Source organism: Aquarana catesbeiana, linkage group LG02, assembly GCF_042186555.1.
Source record: "Aquarana catesbeiana isolate 2022-GZ linkage group LG02, ASM4218655v1, whole genome shotgun sequence".
NCBI classification, from domain to species: domain Eukaryota; kingdom Metazoa; phylum Chordata; class Amphibia; order Anura; family Ranidae; genus Aquarana; species Aquarana catesbeiana.
The window spans coordinates 358,907,812-358,930,232 of record NC_133325.1 but is presented as its reverse complement, the minus strand read 5'-3'; the positions used below and the strand labels follow the sequence as shown (position 1 = coordinate 358,930,232).

At 43.7% G+C, this 22,421-nt stretch overlaps 1 protein-coding gene across 2 annotated transcripts in view; it reads left to right on the top strand.

Moving 5' to 3' along the window:
- EIF4H (eukaryotic translation initiation factor 4H) overlaps positions 1-22,421 on the top strand; it is a 65,206-nt gene that overhangs the window by 7,638 nt on the left and 35,147 nt on the right. For both annotated transcript variants that reach the window (XM_073615042.1, XM_073615041.1), the window contains exon 2: positions 18,111-18,298. In XM_073615042.1, the coding sequence (XP_073471143.1) occupies positions 18,111-18,298 (188 nt within the window). The remainder of the gene's footprint in view (positions 1-18,110; positions 18,299-22,421) is intronic.

Below are 22,421 nucleotides of genomic sequence, written 5' to 3'. Positions count from 1 at the left end.
AAGTCCTGGGATTCATCACAGGGAAACCTTAAGCCGGCCATGGCGGTCACAGTAGTGGCCCGCAACATGGAATATTGGCTTACTCAAATAAAGGAGCACATTGAGGCAGGAATGCCAAAAGAGACTATTTTGGCTTCCTTCCACATGCTACTTAAGGGTGTAGCATATATTGCGGACGCTTCCGCCGAATCAGTGCGCCTTTCCGCAAGGTCTTCAGCCCTCACTAATTCGGCTCGAAGGGCCCTATGTCTTAAGACGTGGCAAGGAGACAGCGCGTCTAAAGTTAAACTCTGGAATTCCTCTCACAGGGGATCTCTTGTTTGGCCCAGGGTTAGAGGCCGTTTTAGACCGGACGGCCGATAAGAAAAAGGCCTTTCCCATTAAAAAGAAATTTGGGGAGCAGGCTAAAAGAAAGTTTCGTCCTCAAAGAAAGTTCGAAGCCCCAAAAGGAGAGCGGCAGAAAAAAAGCTTGGGGGCAGAAGGGCGAGGAGGGGCGATTTTTCGCCCTCCTGAACAGCCCAAGAAGACCCAATGACGGGGGGTAACCACGGAGGGAGGAAGATTGGGGGCCTTCCTCCACAGTGGGAGATGATCACCTCCAACCAGTTTGTGGTAGGGATCATAAGAGGTTACAGCTAGAGTTCTCGGAACCTCCTCAACACAGACTTCTGGTCACCGAGCTGCCAAAGTGTGCAGAGAAATCGTCAGCTCTTTTATCCTCCCTACAGGAGTTAGAGGAACAAGAGGTGATAGTGAGGGTTCCTGTAGAGGAGACAGGCAGAGGCTTTTACTCCCACATCTTTGTGGTCCGCAAGCCTTTGGGAAAATTCAGGCTTATCATGAATCTGAAGCCTCTGAATGTCTCAATTACCTACAGGAAATCCGGATGGATTCTATCTATTCGGTGAAAGCGCTTCTTCCCCCAAATTGCTTCATGGCGTCAATAGACTTAAAGGACGCTTATCTGCACATTCCAGTCGCAGAAAATTACCAAAGGTTTCTCAGGCTAGCGGTGAAAACCGGGAAGGAACGTTTCATCTACAGTTCAGAGCACTCCCCTTTGGACTATCCTCTTCCCCCGCATCTTCACCAAAGTGATGGTGGAAGTCCTGGCTTTCTTGCGGCTCAGAGGGCATCTCTGTAGTCGCATACCTAGACGACCTACTCCTGTTTGCTCCTTCCCCGGGAGCAGTTGTCCCAGGATCTTCGGGTAGCAAGAGACAGCTTAGAAAACTTGGGGTGGCTCTTGAACTGGAAAAATCTAGTTTTGGTTCCGGCCCAAAAGGTCACCTTCCTGGGCTATGTATTGGATTCGACAAAACAAAAAGTGTTCCTTCCAGTAGAAAAAATCCAGAAGGTGGACAGAGCAATATTACTGCTCCAGGGCAGCGGTCAGATCTCAGTAAGAAAAACAATGTCAGCATTGGGCTTACTGACTGTCACGCTTCCAGCGGTTCAGTGGGCAGGGCTGCCATTTCGCCCCCTACAGCTGTTTATTCTGAGTGTCTGGGACCACAGTCCAGCGTCTCTGGACTCCCTTATATCTGTGCCAAGTCAGGTCAAGAGGTCCCGTCTGGTGGTGGAGGAAAGGGTCCAATCTCTCGCAGGGCCTGGAGTGGGTCCTTCCAGTGTCCAGAACGGTTACGACCGATGCGAGCGGCACAGGGTGGGGAGCACACCTAGATTCCAAGATGATTCAAGGCACCTGGGGAAAAGAAGACGCAAAGAGGTCCTCGAACTGGAGGGAACTGAGAGCAATAGAGTTGGCTCTCAGAGCTTTTCAGAGAGAACTCTGGGGCAGCATGTGAGGGTCTGTTCGGACAACTCATCAGCAGTGGCCTACATCAACAGGCAAGGGGGAACCAGGAGCAGATCCTTGTGGGGTCTGGCAGAATCCATCCTCAGGTGGGCCGAAGGGGAGCATTCTCTCTCTTTCTGCAATACATCTGAAGGGGGAGCAGAACCAAGTAGCAGATTTTCTGAGCAGAAATGCTGAAGGAAGGCGACTGGGTCTTGAACCAGGACATCTTCGAGATGATTACTCGGAAGTGGGGGGGTCCCCTCTGTGGATCTCTTCGCCTCAAAGGCGAATACAAAAGCTCGTCTGTTCTTTTCCCTAAACAGATGGGACGGAGCAGCCGGGGTGGATGCACTAGCTCAGAGCTGGCGTTTCTCAAAGTGTTATACCTTCCCCCCTCCCGTAATGATTCCAGCAGTTCTGAGAAAATTTCGGTCAGAAGACACAACCCTCATTCTGATAGCACCACACTGGCCAAGGAGGCCGTGGTTCTCCCTCTTGAAGAGTCTGACAGTGGAACCTCCCTGGATTCTGCCTATCCAGGAGGATCTTCTCTCTCAGGGTCCAATCTGTTGCCCTCAGGTGGAGCGATGGAACCTCGCAGCGTGGCTACTGAGGAAGAATTGCTGAAGGGCAAAGGTTTCTCGGATCAGCTAGTGACAACTCTCCTAAATTGCAGGAAAAGAGAGACACAAGCCATTTACCTAAAGCGTTTCCACACCTTTAATAGTTGGTGCACAGAAAGCTCCTTCGATGTACGAAGTTCTGTAGCAGTATTAGAGTTTCTGCAGGCAGGAGCAGACAAAGGATTAGCCCTTAGCACCTTAAAAGGACAGGTGTCGGCACTAAGCGTATTCCTGGAAAAGCTGCTAGCTATAGATCCTTGGGTAGCTAGGTTTTTTAGAGCTTTAGGCAGACAGAGGCCAGTTAAAATTTCCCCATTCCCAGTGTGGGACCTTTCTTTAGTTTTACAGTCTCTTACAGGGGATTCTTTTGAGCCATTAGAATCCTGTACCTTGAAGTTGATCACCCTCAAAACTGTGTTTTTGGTGGCGATCACCACAGCAAGGAGAGTAAGTGAGCCCAAAGCTCTTTCTATTAGGGCGCCTTTTTTTCAGGTTTTTCCGGACCGTTTGATTTTTAAAACGGATCCGGCCTTTTTGCCAAAAGTGGCCTCTAATTTTCATAGGGGGCAAGAAATAATTTTACCTACTTTCTGTTCGAATCCTGTGAGGGAACAGGAGCATATTTTTCACAAACTGGACGTTAAAAGGTGCGTCCTTCAGTACTTAGTACAAAAGAGTTTAGGAAATCCAATTCTTTTTTTGTATTATTTTCAGGGGCTAGGAAAGGGTTCAAAGCCTCTAAACGATCAATAGCCAGATGGTTAAGGTTGGCCATTAGCCAGGCCTATGTAATCGGGGGTTTGGAGCCTCCGGAGGGTATTAAAGCACATTCCACCAGGGCAGTGGCAACTTCTCAGGCAGAGTGGGCTGGTGCTTCTCCGGAGCAGATCTGTAGAGCAGCAACGTGGTCCAGTTTTTCCACGTTTGTGAAACATTACAGATTGGACCTGCTGTCAACCAAAGACCAAGCCTTTGGGCGTAAGGTGCTGTAGGCAGTAGTCCCTCCCTAAGGTAAGGTGCTCGCTTATCCTCTCTATGGTGCTGTCCTGAAAGATGAATGGGGAAAAACGGAGTTACTTACCGGTAACATCCTTTTCCAGGAATCTTTCAGGACAGCACTAGTACCCACCCAGGTTATTGATTATCTATGAGAGCGTCAGGTAAGATAAAGATTTGTATGACGTATTCTTGTGTCTCCCCAGCTGGCTGGAGGAACTCGTGAAGAACTGAGGGAGAACTGGGAGAATGAGATTTAAATATTGAATTGGAAGGCGGTGTTTCCTAAGAGGGGAGGAGCCGGTGTCTCTCTATGGTGCTGTCCTGAAAGATTCCTGGAAAAGGATGTTACCGGTAAGTAACTCCGTTTTTTCATCCACAATTGATGCAAAAAACAGACCGTTTGTTGACATCCGTTTTTCATCATATGCTCAGACAGTTTGAAAATAAACACTTTAAGGATAGGAACTCACATAATTAAAACGTCAAAGGAAAAAATAAAATTGACTTTACAAACATGTTATACTTACCTGCTCTATGCAATGGTATTGCACAGAGCGGGCTTGAACCTCCACTGGTGTCCCCTGCCGTCGTTCTTCCGAGGGGGACACCATGGAAGCCGCATCCTATGGTGGCACACCTGTGGGCCCGATCGTGAGCTGCACTGCATCTATAGACAGACAAGGAGGCTCGACCCCTGCCCTTGCTCCCTCATCACAAGATTTGACTGCCAGCAGCGGGAGCCAGCAAATCCTGTGAAAGTGAGAAGAGGAGAGGGCTGCTACAGACAGGCACAATGCTGGATTGTGCTCAGCTAAGTACAGTATAAGGAGGGTGAGGGGACGATGCACATACTGAAACTTTTTTTTTTTTTTTTTTTTTTTTCTTCAAGCAGGAAATGCATTAAGGTGAAAAATATTTAGGCTTTACAACCACTTTAATTTGATGTTAATGGATATCTATACCCAAGTAAAACCATGTTATATTTTGCAGTTTACCAGTCCTATGTGGTGGCTGCAATCATTTTAAGAGCTAAGAACATCTTGACACAAGTTCAGTGTCCTTGTAACTACTTGTGAGCTGAGGTGTGTGTGTGTGTGTGTGTGTGTGTGTGTGAAACTTATGTGTAAGGTAGAAGACATCACAACCTTTTCCAGAGAGAGTGGTTTAACCACTTAAAGTGGATGTAAACCCGAATATTTTTTTTTTTTTTTTTTTTTTTAGATCATACTGTAGAGTATAAGATTTGCTATCATTTGAGCCCAGTCTTGCCACACAGTTAATCCATCTCTGAGCAATCCTCTTTTATTGTTCAGTGAGAAAAATCTTGACAAACTGAGAAAAACTTTGTCAAATCCTCCCCCTTGCTGTGAGTGACAGGTGATTTACATATCTTGTGCACTAGCCTAAGACACATGCATTATTTTTTTAATTCCCACCCCCACTCCTTTCTTCAGCAGCTCTGCAAGGATTGGCTGTTCCACACCTCAGCAGGATTTGGCATGCTGAAGTCATGTGGTTACTTTCCTGTCTTTTCACTGGATGTTAGAGATCATAGCAGAAGTTCAGTGTTAGAAATACACAGAGAAAATGCATATTGACAAGGGGAGTGTAGAGGTGGGCGGGGAGTCTACTGACATCACGACTCCACCCACCGAGCTCCAGACAACAGACCCACCCACAGAATCTGCAGTTTTTCGGGTCTAATAACAGACAGAGGGGAGCAATTTAGACAGGTAAAGATACATGCAGGAGGCATGTATATCCTTATAGATAACCCCTATGGCTGTAGTTTAGAAAGGATGACATTGGGTTTACATCCACTTTAAGCCCTGAACCATTTGGCTGGCCAAAGACCAGAGCACTTTTTGCGATTCGGCACTGCGTCGCTTTAACTGATAACTGCGCGGTTGTGCGACATGGCTCCCAAACAAAATTGACGTCCTTCTCCCCCCCCCACAAATAGAGCTTTCTTTTGGTGGTGTTTGATAAGCTCTGCGGTTTTTAGTTTTTGCGCTATAAACAAAAAAAGGGACAATTTTGAAAAAAACGCATTTTTTACTTTTTGCTATAATAAATATCCTCAAAAAATATATAAGAAAAACATTTTTTTCCTTAGTTTGGGCCGATACGTATTCTTCTAAATATTTTTGGTTAAAAAAAAAATCACAATAAGCGTTTGTTTGGTTTGTGCAAAAGTTATAGCGTCTTTATTTTATTCTTTTCGTGGCTGCGACGACATGGACAGATTGGACACTTTTGGTGTGATTTTTTTTTTTTGGGACTATTCACATTTATACGGCGATCAGTGCAATTAAAAATGCATTGATTACTGTGTAAATGTGACTGGCAGTGAAGGTGTTAACCACTAGGTGGCGCTGTAGGGGTTAAGTGTGTCCTAGGGAGTGATTCTAACTGGGGGGGAGGGGCTATGTGTGACATGACTGTGATCAGTGTCACTAGGCAGAACGGGGAAATGCTTGTTTACATCAGCATTTCCCCGTTCTTCCTCTCCGTGAGACGATCGCGGGTATTGTCCGCAGAACCCGCGATTACACTCACGGCGGTCGTGCGCCCGCAAGCTGCTTCCTAAAGGGAAACGTACGGTAAGTTAATCTGCCTGTACGTACCCTTCCGCCGACTTATATCAGCCTGAGCCAGTCGGCAGGCGGTTAAAGTAGAACTATAGCCAGGCTTTGGGCATTGTACATATTCTTAAAGCAGAACTACACTGAATCCGAACACCACAAATTGAAAACACTATTTAATTTGTTTTTAATATTCAAAGCAATCTCCCCCATCCATCCATGTCTCCCATTCTTTATTTTGCTGAGAAATAACTTTAACCACTTCAGCCCCGGAAGGTTTTACCCCCTTCCTGACCAGAGCACTTTTTACAATTCGGCACTGCGTCGCTTTAACTGCTAATTGCGCGGTCGTGCAATGCTGTACCCAAACGAAATTTGCGTCCTTTTCTTCCCACAAATAGAGCTTTCTTTTGATGGTATTTGATCACCTCTGCCGTTTTTATTTTTTGCGCTATACACGGAAAAAGACCGAAAATTTTGAAAAAAAATGATATTTTCTACTTTTTGTTCTAAAAAAAAATCCAATAAACTCAATTTTAGTCATACATTTAGGCCAAAATGTATTCAGCCACATGTCTTTGGTAAAAAAAATGTCAATAAGTGTATATTTATTGGTTTGCGCAAAAGTTATAGCGCCTACAAACTAGGGTACATTTTCTGGAATTTACACAGCCTTTAATTTATGACTGCCTATGTCGTTTCTTGAGGTGCTAAAATGGCAGGGCAGTACAAAACCCCCACAAATGACCCCATTTTGGAAAGTAGACACCCCAAGGAAATTGCTGAGAGGCATGTTGAGCCCATTGAATATTCATTTTTTATTCATTTTTTTTGTTCCAAGTGATTGAATAATGACAAAAAAAAAAAAAAACAAAAAAAATTACAAAAAGTTGTCACTAAATGATGTATTGCTCACACAGGCCATGGGCATATGTGGAATTGCACCCCAAAATACATTTAGCTACTTCTCCTGAGTACGGGGATACCACATGTGTGGGACTTTTAGGGAGCCTAGCCGCGTACGGGGCCCCGAAAACCAATCACCGCCTTCAGGATTTCTAAGGGTGTAAATTTTTGATTTCACTCTTCACTGCCTATCACAGTTTCGGAGGCCATGGAATGCCCAGGTGGCACAAACCCCCCCCAAATGACCCCATTTTGGAAAGTAGACACCCCAAGCTATTTGCTGAGAGGCATGGTGAGTGTTTTGCAACTCTCATTTGTTTTTGAAAATAGAGAAAAAACATTTTATTTTTTTTCTTTTTTCAATTTTCAAAACTTTGTGACAAAAAGTGAGGTCTGCAAAATACTCACTATACCTCTCATCAAATAGCTTGGGGTGTCTACTTTCCAAAATGGGGTCATTTGGGGGGGGTTTTTGCCACCTGGGCTTTCCATGGCCTCCGAAACTGTGATAGGCAGTGAAGAGTGAAATCAAAAATTTACGGCCTTAGAAAGCCTGAAGGCGGTGCTTGGTTTTTGGGGTCCCGTACGCGGCTAGGCTCCCAAAAAGTCTCACACATGTGGTATCCCCGTACTCAGGAGAAGCAACAGAATGCATTTTGGGGTGTAATTTCACATATTCCCATGGCATGTTTGAGCAATATATCATTTAGTGACAACTTTGCACAAAAAAAAATAAAAAATGGTCTCTTTCCCGCAACTTGTGTCACAATATAAAATATTCCATGGACTCGACATGCCTCTCAGCAAATAGCTTGGGGTGTCTACTTTCCAAAATGGGGTCATTTGGGGGGGTTTTGAACTGTCCTGGCATTTTATGCACAACATTTAGAAGCTTATGTCACACATCACCCACTCTTCTAGCCACTTGAAGACAAAGCCCTTTCTGACACTTTTTGATTACATAAAAAAATAATTTTTTTTTGCAAGAAAATTACTTTGAACCCCCAAACATTATATATTTTTTTTAAAGCAAATACCCTACAGATTAAAATGGTGGGTGTTTCATTTTTTTTTTCACACAGTATTTGCGCAGCGATTTTTCAAACGCATTTTTTGGGGAAAAAACACACTTTTTTCAATTTTAATGCACTAAAACACACTATATTGCCCAAATGTTTGATGAAATAAAAAAAGATGATCTTAGGCCGAGTACATGGATACCAAACATGACATGCTTTAAAATTGCGCACAAACGTGCAGTGGCGACAAACTAAGTACATTTTTAAAAGCCTTTACAGGTTACCACTTTAGATTTACAGAGGAGGTCTACTGCTAAAATTACTGCCCTCGATCTGACGTTCGCGGTGATACCTCACATGCATGGTGCAATTGCTGTTTACATTTGACGCTAGACCGACGCTTGCGTTCGCCTTAGCGCGAGAGCAGGGGGGACAGGGGTGCTTTTTTTTTTTTTTTTTTTTTTTTTTTTTTTTTTCTTTATTATTATTTTTTTTTTTATCTTATTTTAAAACTGTTCCTTTCATTTTTTTTTTTTTTTTTTTTAAATCATTTTTATTGTTATCTCAGGGAATGTAAATATCCCCTATCATAGCAATAGGTAGTGACAGGTACTCTTTTTTGAAAAAATTGGGGTCTATTAGACCCTAGATTTCTCCTCTGCCCTCAAAGCATCTGACCACACCAAGATCGGTGTGATAAAATGCTTTCCCAATTTCCCAATGGCGCTGTTTACATCCGGCGAAATCTAAGTCATAAAATGCTCGTAGCTTCCGGTTTCTTAGGCCATAGAGATGTTTGGAGCCACTCTGGTCTCTGATCAGCTCTATGGTCAGCTGGCTGAATCACCGGCTGCATTCTCAGGTTCCCTGTTGAGACAGGAGAGCCAGAGAAAAACACGGAAGACGTTGGGGGGGGGGGGGGGCATTCCCTCCCACTGCTTGTAAAAGCAGTCTAGAGGCTAATTAGCCGCTAGGATTGCTTTTACATGAAAGCCGACCGTTGGCTGAAAAGAATGATACCAAGATGATACCTAAACCTGCAGGCATCATTCTGGTATAACCACTCAAAGTCGTGAATGGCGTACCTGAAGACAAAAAAATGGTTAACAATAAAGCACAGTAAACGGTAAAGTATAAAAAATTGCATACCTGAAAAGCAAACATGATAAAACATAATAACAATAAAACATTGCAGAATAGAATACAGTAAAAAAGAGCAGAACAATAGAGAGAGAATAGAGAGAGAGAGAACAATAAAACGACAACTATTATTTTTTATTTTATATTTTTGCTTGTGTTTTTTTTTTTTTTTTGTTTACACTTTTTTTTGTAACTAACTTTTATAACTGTAACCGGTTCCAGGTTCGGGTCTCTCAAAATGCGATGGCATCTTGGGAGACCCTGTGAAAGTGCGCCTAGTCTGTGCAATGCTGTACCCTACGCTAATACTCAACTAGTGCATGGTAGCGTTCAAAACATTCACCAATGCAAAGACCAGGATTGTCAGGACAGGAGGGACAATAATAGCGGGTGTCACACCTATATCCGCGCTTGCTGCAGACACGACATCTTTTTTGGGGGTTCGTTGGGTAGGGGTACTCGGGAGGACATAAAGAAAATGCCTCTCATGCAGCCGACTGCATTTGGTTGGGGATGTGAATGGGGGAAGTACGGGCGCTGCAGAAGTGGTGGGTTCCCAATTAGGATTGGCGAATGCAGCACGAAGGGCATTATGGGCACGATGGGCCTGTGTCTGTCTTTTTGGTGGCAGCGGGACACTACTTGTGCTTGCCACTTCACCAGCTTGAACTGCACTTATGGGACTCACCACGTCACCAAGTGTTACTGCAGTGCGGGTTTGACTACGACCGGGGTGTACTAGGCCGCTGGTGCTTGCCAGTTCACCAAAACGCTACCAAAAAAACTGTTAACGATCGCAGGGATCAGGCCTGACTCTGCGAACACTGCAGTTATTTGTTTAGTGTTTTGTAAGTGACAGGGATCGATCGATACTGCACTTGGGTGGGCTGGGCTGGGCCGGGCAGAGGGGAAAAACGCAGGTGCTAGCGGGTATCTGGGCTGATCCCGCTAACACTGCGTTTTTGGGAACCCTAAACTGCTGGGGACGCCAGTATAGATCTGATCGGATCAGATATTGATCCGTTCAGATACTATACCACTAAGGGAGGTGTACGGTGCGTGCGTGGGTGTTAGCGGTACTGGCGCTAACCTGACGCTGTCTGGGGCTGGTGCTTGCCAGTTCACCAAAACGCTACCAAGAAAACTGTTAGCGATCGCAGGGATCAGGCCTGACTCTGCGAACGCTGCAGTTATTTGTTTAGTGTTTTGTAAGTGACAGTGATCGATCGATACTGCACTTGGGTGGGCTGGGCTGGGCCGGGCGGAGGGGAAAAACGCAGGTGCTAGCAGGTATCTGGGCTGATCCCGCTAACACTGCGTTTTTGGGAACCCTAAACTGCTGGGGACGCTAGTATAGATCTGATCGGATCAGATATTGATGCGTTCAGATACTATACCACTAAGGGAGGCGTATGCTGCGTGCGTGGGTGTTAGCGGTACTGGCACTAATCTGACGCTGCCTGGGGCGACGCATATAACCGCCGGGCGATCAGGGGGCTAAACCTTTATTCGGTAATAAACGGCGGGTGCCCTGACACTATAAAAAATAAATGAACTAACCAGCGTCACCCGTAACACTTATACGGTGATCAGTGGTGAAAGGGTTAACTAGGGGGCAATTAAGGGGTTAAAACATTTATTAGATAGTATATGGGGGTCCCTGACGCTATAAAACGCTGACGGCGAACCTAAATATTTACGTCCCTAACTAGCGTCACCAGCGACACTAATACAGCGATCAGAAAAATGATCGCTTAGTGACACTGATGACGGGGTGATCAAGGGGTTAAAACTTTATTAGGGGGGTACCCTAGAACTAAAGGGGGCTACCACTCGCTGCCCTAACACTGTAACTGTCACAAACTGACACCATGCAGTAATCAGAAAAAAAAAAAAAAAAAAATACTGCTTGGTGTCAGTTTGTGACGGGGGGGGGGGGGTCGGGGGTGTTTAGTGTGCCTGGCATGTTCTACTGTGTTGTGTGTAGTGTTGTGCACTTACATGTCTTCTCTCCTCTGCGCTGGAACGGAAACTGCCGAGCCGAGGAGAGATGACATCACATCCTCTGCCTGTGTGAAACTACACACAGGCAGGGGAGGATTCCGATTGGCTGGGAGCGATCGCGAGGGGGGGGGCCACGATCGGATGGTCTCCCCCTCGCCTCCCAACTCTCCCAGTCACAAGCCGACCGCCGCTGGCACCGGGGGGGGGGTCCGATCGGACCACCCGCCCGCGGGAGGCAGATCACGTACAGGTACGTGATTCTGCCTGCCCGTGCCATTCTGCTGACGTATATCTACGTTAGGCGGTCGGCAAGTGGTTAAACAGGGTGGATAAAAATCAATGATGTTTTCGTTTACATCAGATTTATTTTTAAATTAAAATCGGATACATTTTTTTTTTTTTTTTTTAACATGCTTTTGGAGTAAAAATCTATCTAAAGATAGTTTTATATTTAAGATACATTTAAGAATTGTTTGTTCAGCATGAAATGGAGCTTAGTTATTTAGCATGAGGCTGTATATTCTGCATATTTTATATTTTTGCTAACTCATTTAATAGGGGTGCAACGGATCAAAAATCTCACGGATCGGATCGATCCTCGGATCAGAGTCACGGATCGGATCGATCCTCGGATCAGCATAAAAAAAAAAAAAACAAAAAAAAAAAAACACACAAATCTTGTTACACCCACCGGAGTTTTAGATTTAAAAGCCATTTTCAACACAAAACCGAGCTTATATGCATAAATACAGTATTTGTGCATATAAGCTCAGTTTTGTGTTGAAAATGGCTTTTAAATTTAAAACTCCGGTGGGTGTAACAAGATGTCCGCTTGCCCCCTTCTCACTCTATCATTATTGTACTGTGCAGGAGTGTGGGGTGTAGCAAGATGGCGGCGACGAAATGTCACTTCCTGTCGAGACAGCGGCCACTTCCGGGTGTACCAAGATGGCCGCCGGCTCCGGAGCTAGGCCGAAGCCGGGGCCTTTCCTATGGCTGAGGCCCGAAAAGTGCTCCGCGGATCGCGGGTGTGCCGATCCGCGGAGGGTGATCCGTACGGATCACGGATCGGCAACGATCCGTTGCACCCCTATCATTTAATGAATCCGAGTTCTGCAAGCTGAGATAACATGCACTGCATTGATGCATTCACACAATTTTACAGTAACCATGAGATAAAACAAAGTTCAGGAATTTTCCTTTACCCCATTGTATTGCAAATCTATGTACACTACAAACTGTATGATTGAATCTGTTTGGATGTTGCTGTTTTACTAACCTGACAGCTTATTATTCTGAGTAGGAAACCTTTATTTTGTTTGCAAATATTAAAGATTCTAACTACTAATAAGTCCTAACATTTAAAGAGCACCTGTCATTTCAGACCCATCATGGCAGCTCCTGTTAGCGGGTATCCACTCACCTGCTGCAGCCACGTCCCTCACCTTGTTGTCACTGCCTCGTCACCAGCCGTCCCATTAAAGTGAATGGGACTGTTGGTGAGTCAACAGCGGGTCATAGGTGGAGCCACTGCAGGACAGAGATGACAGTTGCTCTATAAAAATGATGATTTAAATCAAATCCACCCTGCTTTGAAAAGCACCCTTTAGCATTGCTGGCCGTGGCCATTATTAGGCAGATGATTTGTTTTGCATTTACTTTCTGGCATCCATCTACCCTTTCCTTAGGCATGCAGTTGATGGCTTCACTAGTTTTCTGTCTTTTTTTTTTTTTTTTTTCCCCCTCCTGATGGTCTGGCCTGTAACTAGTGCCCCCATCCCCCATGGATGAAGGAGCACGGGGGGAACATTTGGACAGCAGCAGTGTTAGATGTACTAGAAGATTTAGATACACAAATTGAATCCAAACTCCAGCTCATACTGTATAAGCTGGGTTACAGCAAATAGGCCTTTTTTTTCCCTTTTGGGATTAAAAGTTTACATAAAAGCTGATTATTGTAAGCACTCCTGTTAATGGTAAATGGTTTGTGTCATCTGTCAAAATAACAAGTTGTCCTACAGATACATCATTTATATACGACAGACTTGCTGGCTAGATCACCAGATGAAAATGGTAGAAAGAACCTAAAAAAAAAAAAAAAAAAAACTAATGTAGGCCTGGAAACCAGGAAGAAAAGTAAAAATAAAAACTTTAAGGGTCCTTTCACACTGGCTTGTCTGTAATACGGTTTCAGCTTGCTCAGCGGGGATCAGCGAAGCTGTGCGGAGACGGACCTGTCAGAGCCTCGCTGTCCTCTATGGGAGATCAGATGAAAACGGACCACCTAACCGAGATTATTGGCTCTGCCTTCTACAGGAAACATAAATTGGACACAATTTAAAAGGCTCCTCCCTTTCCCCTGACCCTCAGTTGTTTTGTGTTTCCAGACCACCAGGAGTACGCACTGTCATGTTTGTTTCTTTCAATTGGTCTGGTGAGTGTGGTTAGTGGAACCCCCTTGTTCAGATTACTCAGACCGGTTGTGGCCATGTCTGCAGTATTTTCTGCTGTTTCAGCAGTCTGAGAAGGGTTCCCCCGTTTTTCTGGTGGTTACTTGCATTAGGGAATCTTCTGCAACTTCTACCCCCCAGCATCCTGATCTACGTTGGTACACCCAGAGAGCGCTTGTGTCCTTTTCACTGTTTTGGGTGTACCAAGATGGTGGCGAGTGCACTTCCTGTCTCGCCGCCGGAACCGAAAGTGATGGCACACACTTCCGGATGCCGAGCCTCTTCATTTTTGAAAAGGACTGTCTCTGGCACACATGCTGCTGGGGATGTTTTGCTGTCTGTACAACAAACAGACAGCGTCCAAGCTCATTGCAACACTCTCCTATCTGGTCCTTCTCATCATGGAGGTTAAGGACACCCCTGTGGACGGTGCACCTGCTCTGTCTGACCCAGCGGCTGCAGTCGGTTCCTGTTACCCCTAAGGTTAGTACTTCTCCGCTGTAATGAGAGGTTGTGTATCCAGGGGCAAATGTTTTAGAAAGTGTGATTTTGTATGCCTTAATTATTGTGGTTTCTTTTTTCCAGGTTGACAAACCTGTGAAAAGAAAATGTGGAAATTGTAGATCCAAGCTTCCTGATTGCTGTAGGAAACTGTTATGCGAGATATGTATTTCTGCAGTGGCAGGGGCTGAGTCTGCTTCTAACCTACAGGAATTGGTGGTTTCCATGAAGCAGGTAGTTTCCTCCTTTCAAGCCTTTAATGATAGGTTAGCTGGGTTGGGCCCTTCCACGTCTGTAGCAGTGACAGTACCCCAGGATGCTTCGGTCTCTTCAAGATCTCTACCCCCTTTGGTGTCAGAGACCGTTAGTTCCCGTGCGGTCTCTGATCCAGAGGAGGGGGAGAACTCAGATTCCTCATCTGACGAGGAATCCGTGTCAGAGATGGAGGAAACTGTTAATACGGCTAGATACCTATTTCCAGTTAAACATATTGAACTGTTTAAAGCAGTTTTTTCTTCTGAACAGATTGAGCTACCACAAAAATCTCAATCGGTTCAGGATAGAATGTATAGGGGTCTTCAGGGGTGTAATCCTAATTGTTTTCCGGTACACCAGTCACTTAAAGATATGGTCCTGTCAGGATGGAAAGAGCCTGAGAAAAGGTTGTTCCAGTCCAGAGGGCATAAGAGGATATTTCCCTTTCAGTCTGACATTAAAGAGACCTTATTTAAGTGTCCCAGACTGGATGCTCCTATGTCTCAAGTGTCTAAGAAATCCGATCTTTCATTTGAAGACTCTGGAGTTCCTAAGGACCAGATGGATAGGAAAGCTGACACTTTGCTCTGTAAGGCCTGGGAGGCTTCAGCCTACTCTCTGGGGCCAGCCCTGGCATCCACCTGCTTAGCTAGAAGTTTGGGTCCAGAGGCTAGATGACCTGCTATCCACTGACACGCCTGTAGAAGTGATCAAAGAATCTCTCCCCCTGATTGCCAAATCGGTGGTCTTCTTGGCAGATGCGGCAGCAGACTCGGTTAGATCAGTGGCCAAAACGTCAGCCTTGATCAATTGCTCCACCCACAACAGGAAGCGTCCAGCTTATTTTTCCCTGGAGAGAGAAGCAAAGTCTCTAGGGACAGATGCGCTCTCTTTCCAGTGGAATTTTCCCCTGGCCTAAGCTTTTCCTCCAATTCCGCTACTGCCTCTGGTGCTCCGAAAGATTGTGCAGGATCGAGCAGAAGTGGTTCTGATTGCCCCATGGTGGCCCAGGAGGAGTTGGTTCTCCGCACTGAGAGCACTCTGAGTCCCCCTGGCCCCTGCCAGAGAGAAGAGACCTTCTACACTCAAGGGCCAATGCTACATCCAAACCCTTGGTTTTCCCATCTGACGGCTTGGAGGCTGAGCGGCACATCCTACAATTGAAAGGATGTTCAGCTAGGGTTATTGAGACTATTGTAGACAGCCATAAATTAGTCACAAGGAAGATTTATGGCAAAGTTTGGAGGACCTTTGTAGCCTGGCAAAAAAGGGCTGGGGTAGACTTGTTTTCTATTCCCTATGTTCTGGACTTTTTACAGAGGGGAGTGGAAAAAGGGCTTGCAGTCAGCGCTCTTAGGGTTCAGGTTGCTGCCCAATTTCTGTTCATGGAGAAAAGACTGGCAGACTTTTGAGCCACTGCATGACGCCTCTTTAAAATTAGTCACCCTAAAGACGGTTTTCCTTTTGGCGATAACTTCTGGGAGAAGGGTCTCTGATTTAGGTTCTTTCTCGTGTAAAGATCCTTTCTTAAGGATTTTAGACGACAGAGTAGTGATCAGGCCTGACCCTTTGTATTTGCCCAAAGTTTTGTCTGACTTCCACAGATCCCAGGAAGTAGTTCTTCCTAGCTTTTGTTCCTCCCCCAGGAATCCGGAGAAAGAAAGGTTCGTTTTTTAGATGTAAGAAGATGTCTTCTACACTACTTAGAAGTTACTAGTGAATTTAGGAAAGATTCCCAATTACTGATTACTTTTAGTAGCCCCAAAAAGGGTTCCAAGGCTTCCAGAGGTTCCATTTCCAGATGGATTAGAGAAGCTATATGTGAGGCCTACAAATCTTCAGGACAATCCCCTCCTTCCAGAGTTAGGGCTCACTCTACTAGGTCGCTAGCTGCCTCTTAGGAAGAAAGACCGGGTGCATCATGGGAAGATATTTCCAAAGCTTCTGGGCCTCCTCTCATGCATTCGTCAGACATTATAGAGTCCAGATGCTCTCCAGTCAGGACCTCTCCTTTGGAAGGAAAGTGCTTCAGGCTGTCGTCCCTCCCTAAGGTATAGATCTTGCTTATTCTCTCAAGTAGTTGTCCTGGAAGATGAGGGGGGGAAAACCCCCGTTAGACTTACCAGTAACGGTATTTCCAGGAATCTTCCAGGACAGCGTCTATATTTCCACCCTATTCTTGTTTCGCTGGTCCCCTTATTTTAACCTGGTGGTGGTGTATTAATGAGTCTGTTTATTCCTCTTCCGAGTTCACTTTTGGTGGAGGTTTACTTGATCTTCATACAACTGAGAGTCAGGGGAAAGGGAGGGGCCTTGTGTTTCCTGTAGAAGGCGGAGGCAATCATCTCTCAAGTAGCTGTCCTGGAAGATTTCTAGACTTACCGGTAACGGTATTTCCAACGGGGGTGGTTTTCATCCGTCTGAATTTCATGGACAGGATCGGGTATCGGCGGATGTCAGTGAACACCCATGCGATCTGATTCTGGTGCGGACAAAAAAGGGTCCTTCACTAGTTTGGTGGTTTAAATCGCACCCCAGAGACACTGCATGCAATTCGCAAGGCAATGTGCTGTGATTCTTGTGTGAATTGCATGTGGTGTCTGCACCACAGCAGTGTGAACCCAGGCTTATTTCTAAACCTATAGAAACTGACCTTTCACGCACATTACAAGCCTTACAGTTATATATATATATATATATATATATATATATATATATATAATATTATATTTTATTTATTTTACTCCTAGGGGTTGTATAAGTTCTCAAACCTACACTGTGCATTCCTCTAGTTGGAGGGTAAAAAAACATAATTTTTAATGCTGTAAACTCCCAGGGGTGCACTAGAAACTTAGTGGTCTGTAGGTGACACCACAACATGCTGTAGTAGGGAAGCAGGTATCTGATACCTGGAAGTATACAGATGCTGAAGAGAATTGTGGCATCATTAGCTCTGCAAGGGAGCAACAAATGGTAAGAGCAATGGTAAGTAGGTTTGTACAGGCTGCTTTTTTTTTTTTTTTTTTCTCTCTAGTGATAGGGTCACTTTAAAAGGAAAAAAAAAAAAAAAAAAAAACTTTAATTTTACATAGTTCTAGTAGGTGAGGTTGAAAAAAGACACAAGTCCAACCGATGTGTGTGTAATTATGTCAGTATTACATATTACATTGTATATCCCTGTATCTTGTGGTCGTTCAGGTGCTTATCTAATAATTTTTTTAAACTATCGAATCCCCCCCCGCTGAGACCACCACCTGTGGAAGAGAATTCCACATCCTTGTCGCTCTTACAGTAAAGAACCCTATACGTAGTTTATGGTTAAACCTTTTTTTTTTTTTTTCTTAATTTTAATGAGTGGCCACGTGTCTTGTTAAACTCCCTTCCGTGAAAAAGTTTTATTCCTATTGTGGGGTCACTAGTATGGTATTTGTAAATTGAAATCATATCCTCTCTCAAGTGTCTCTTCTCCAGACAGAGTAAGTTCAGTGCTCGTAACCTTTCTTCATCATAACTAATATCCTCCAGACCCAACTTTTTTGCCCTTCTTTATACTCCCTCCATTTCCAGTACATCCTTCCTGAGGACTGGTGCCCAGGACTGGACAGCATACTCTATTTGCAACAGAATTTTTATGAATAATCTGCAAAGGGGTTAAATTCCCAAGCCTGAACTCATGCCTTTTTTATAATTGCTTGTTTTGCAAAAGTCTTTGGAAGGGCTCATGTATATCTTACCCCTTCTTTTTTTTTTTTTTTTTTTTTTTTTTTTTTTTTTTTATGTATAGCTTTGGGTAGAGTATCACTTTAAATGTGCCTTGTTTTTGTCAGGCCCCGACGTGGCGATTCTGGCCCTGGTCCTCGCAAACAGAAAGATCTTCCTACAGACCCACCTTTCACAGCGTACGTGGGTAATCTTCCATTTAATACTGTACAAGGAGACATAGATGCCATCTTTAAAGAATTGAGTGTGAGGAGTGTGCGGCTAGTCAGAGATAAGGAGACAGATAAGTTCAAAGGTAACCATTTGCTTCCTTAATTCCTCTTCAGTTAAGATTATTTTGGAAACTTGTGTTTTGGCATTACTTGATATTGAATGACATGCATTTGTTGCCTCTTAAAGCGGAACTAAAGTCTCCATATTTACTTGTCCAACGGTCCTACACTGGCCGCGGTGTTTCGGTTTCGGGGCCTCTTCATTGACCGGTGGGGGATGTAACTCCTGCACATGCGCAGGAGGTCATCATCCCAGCACTGAGACCGACCTTGCACTCAGTTAACGGTGCCGGAGGACATGACGAGCAGGAAAATAGGGGCATTTTATTGCAGAAGAGACAGTGCATGTGTCTTCTGCAATAAAAGCCTGCCTGCTCAGTTTTTTTTTTTTTTTTTTTTTTACAGTGGAACTTTAGTTCTCGCTTTAAGCAAAAAATACTGAAATAGATATTTTACCTCCTTTTTTAGGACTCGTTCACACTAGCGGTTGGGGGTGGCAAAACCCCGTGATTGAGGTTCTTTTTTACTGCTCCCCCTTTAGCTGCAGCGGCTGGAGGTATACACATTCGTCAGCTGTGATGCTTTGCTGTCACTTTTGGTGGGCGCTGACTAATGCAGATAACTCTTCAGAGAGCAAAGCTAGTGTAAGCGAGCCCTTGACGCTGTAATTGAGTTTGAACAAGCTTTCTGGCCTAATGATGATTATTATACAGGATTTAAATAATCGTATCTAATCTCTTTTGTTAAGCAAAAGTCTGGTTTATTTTTTAGTTTAGAAGGGGACATTTAAAGTAATCTAATGTGTCTAAGCTTCACTACCCAACATGTGGCAGTTAATGGGATGCTACAGACTAAGATCCCTTTCACACTGTTGCACTGGTAATATGCGTTAGTGTAATGTGGGGCCATTTATGCCAATCAAATTAATAAGCTGCCTTTAAAGCAACCTGTATTTTAATATACGATTAGCGCAGCGCGACCACATGAACAAGGCTTCAGTCACGTAATTCTTTAACTTCTGTTCTGTTCCTTTTAGCCGTTGTGCATGCAGTAATGCATAGGGCTTCCAGTTTCCTTGGTAGTAAAAAACGCTCATATAGAGTTTTTGTACACCGTTTAGGATTCTTTTGCCATCGCCTAAATGATTCCTATAATCGTCCTAATGTGCATGGATACATAGGACAACATTGAGCTGCTTCTACAAGCAAAGCACAAAACTCTAGTTGAAGCAGCTATTTTTAACCCAGTCTGCATGGACCCTTATTGGCAGAGTGCTGAATCTCACTGTACCGGTCTAAGTACTACTGTGCAGGAGGCTAAAATCTATGTATTTTCATGTATGTGCACTGGCTGAATTTAAAAATTCATGTAAAAAATTAGATACCATCTTGGCAGCACAATGGAGTATTGTTGTTTTCTAAATACAAGCAACTGTTCCTTCAACATCTGTATTTCCCAAATGAACTGTATAATGGCAAATAAATTTACTTATGCCGAATGGCATAATGCAATAATTTCATTTTCTCTAAAAATTGCAGATGAAATCAATTTTTTTGTGATTTATTATATTTTTATTAATTTTTAAAATCTAATCAGACTTACAAAATCCAAACATATGGCTACAGAACAACTAGAAGTAGACATGGAGATACATATTACCGTGAAAGTGGCAAAGTAAACATGGTGGAAAAGAGGACAAGCCATCAATATCTCAAAATTACAATATTTGTCTGAAGACTGTAAGCTAGTTGTCACACAGGAGCTATTGACATTATTGACATTATTAATGAATGTCAATAAAACCAAGACATCAGTTGAACAAGAACTAGTAAAAAGCTAGCAAAGGATTTTAGCATGTTTTAGTTTCCGATGATATGATATTGGATAAATGTAAGAGAAACTTTCTTAATATATAATTACTGAATTATAAAAGTAAAAAAGTCAAAGAACAGAAATGAAAGTTCAGACCAGGTTAAGGTGGGTTTATGCCAATTGCTAAATAGTTAGGGAGAGAGGGCACTCAGAAGGGATGGAAGTGAGATTAGAGACCAAAGGTTGAAATATCCCAATATTGCTAAATTTATATTAAAGTGTTCCAGTCAATCATTGACTACAGCTGTAAGATATTATAATCGTCTGTTTATAAATTGCATAACAGAAATCAGTGTGTGGGTTGGGGTAACAGCTTTTCTCCAGCATTGGTGGATTCGCTGTCTGGCTGCAGTCAAGATGTGTGTTATGCGAGCGGACTTTACGGCATACTTGGTCCTGCGGATCGGAGTCCGTCGGACAATTGATCGTGTGTGGGCTCCAGCTGACTTTTTTTTTCCTCCAAAAGTTCGACAGACCTAGAAATGAAACATGTTTCAAATCTTTTCAACGGACTTGAGTCCGGTCGAAAAGTCAGCTCACCTTTATGCTAGTCCGACGGACAAAAACCGACGCCAGGGCAGCTATTGGCTACTGGCTATGAACTTCCTTGTTTTAGTCCGGTCGTACGTCATCACGTACGAATCCGTCGGACTTTGGTTGACCATGTGTAGGGAAGTCATTCGGAAAGTCTGTCGTAAAGTCCGGTCACGTGTACGCGGCATTACTAGGCTCTTATATTTGGACATTCCCAAGTGGCCGTGGAACATCTAACACTTGTTCTACTCTGGCTCAAAAGGGTTGAATAAGAGGATGTCCAAAAAATGTGAAATGGTGTACCTGTTTCTTGGTCACGTCACCAACTTTCTTTAGGGATTGTCTGAATATAGGCGTGTTTAATAACTTGCCCTCTGGAAGATTTACCCACAATTTTTTTTCCCTTCCCACAAATAGAGCTTTCTTTTGGTGGTATTTGATCACCTCTGGGATTTTACTGTTATTTTTTATTTTTTTTTTTGCACTATAAACAAAAAAACCCCCGACAATTAAAAAAAAAATGTAAAAAAATGTAGGCCAATATGAATTCTAAAAAAAGTAAAGAAATATATATATATATATATATATATATATATATATATATATATATATATATATATATATATATATATATATATATATATATATATATATATATATATATATATATATATATATATATATATATATATTTTTTTTTTTTTTTTCTGTATCACACACAGTATCTCACAAAAGTGAGTACACCCCTCACATTTTGTGAATATTTTATTATCTTTTCATGTGATGACACTTTGCTACAATGTAAAGTAGTGAGCGTACAGCTTGTATAACAGTGTAAATTTGCCGTCACCTCAAAATAACCCAACACACAGCCATTAATGTCTAAACTGCTGGCAACGAAAGTGAGTACACCCCTAAGTGAAAATGTTCAAATTGGGCCCAAAGTGTCAATATTTTGTGTGGCCACCTTTGTTTTCCAGCACTGCCTTAACCCTCTTGGGTATGGAGTTTACCAGAGCTTCACGGCTTGCCACTGGAGTCCTACTCATCCATGACGACATAACAGAACTGGTGGATGTTGGAGACCTTGCGCTCCTCCACCTTCTGTTTGAGGATATCCCACAGATGCTCAATAGGGTTTAGGTCTAGAGACATGCTTGGCCAGTCCATCACCTTTTACCCTCAGCTTCTTTAGCAAGGCAACGGTCGTCTTGGAGGTGTGTTTGGGGTCATTATGTTGGAATACTGCCCTGCGGCCCAGTCTCCGAAGATAGGGGATCATGCTCTGCTTCAGTATGTCACAGTACATGTTGGAAATTCATGGTTTCCTCTTGTCTTTGTACTCCTCACCTGCTTGACACCATCTGAACCAAATACGTTTATCTTGGTCTCATCAGACCACATGGCATGGTTCCAGTAATCCATCACCTTAGTCTGCTTGTCTTCAGCAAGCTATCTGAGCTTTCTTGTGCATCATCTTTAGAAGAGGCTTCCTTCTGGGACGACAGCCATGCAGACCCATTTGATGCAGTGTGTGCAGCGTATGGTCTGAGCACTGACCGGCTGACATACCCCCACCCCTTCAACCTCTGCAGCAATGCTGGCCCCACTCATACGTCTATTTCCCAATGACAACATGTGGATATGATGCCAAGCACGTGAACTCAACTTCTTTGGTTGACTATGGTGAGGCCTGTTCTGAGTGGAACCTGTCCTGTTAAACTTCTGTATGGTCTTGGC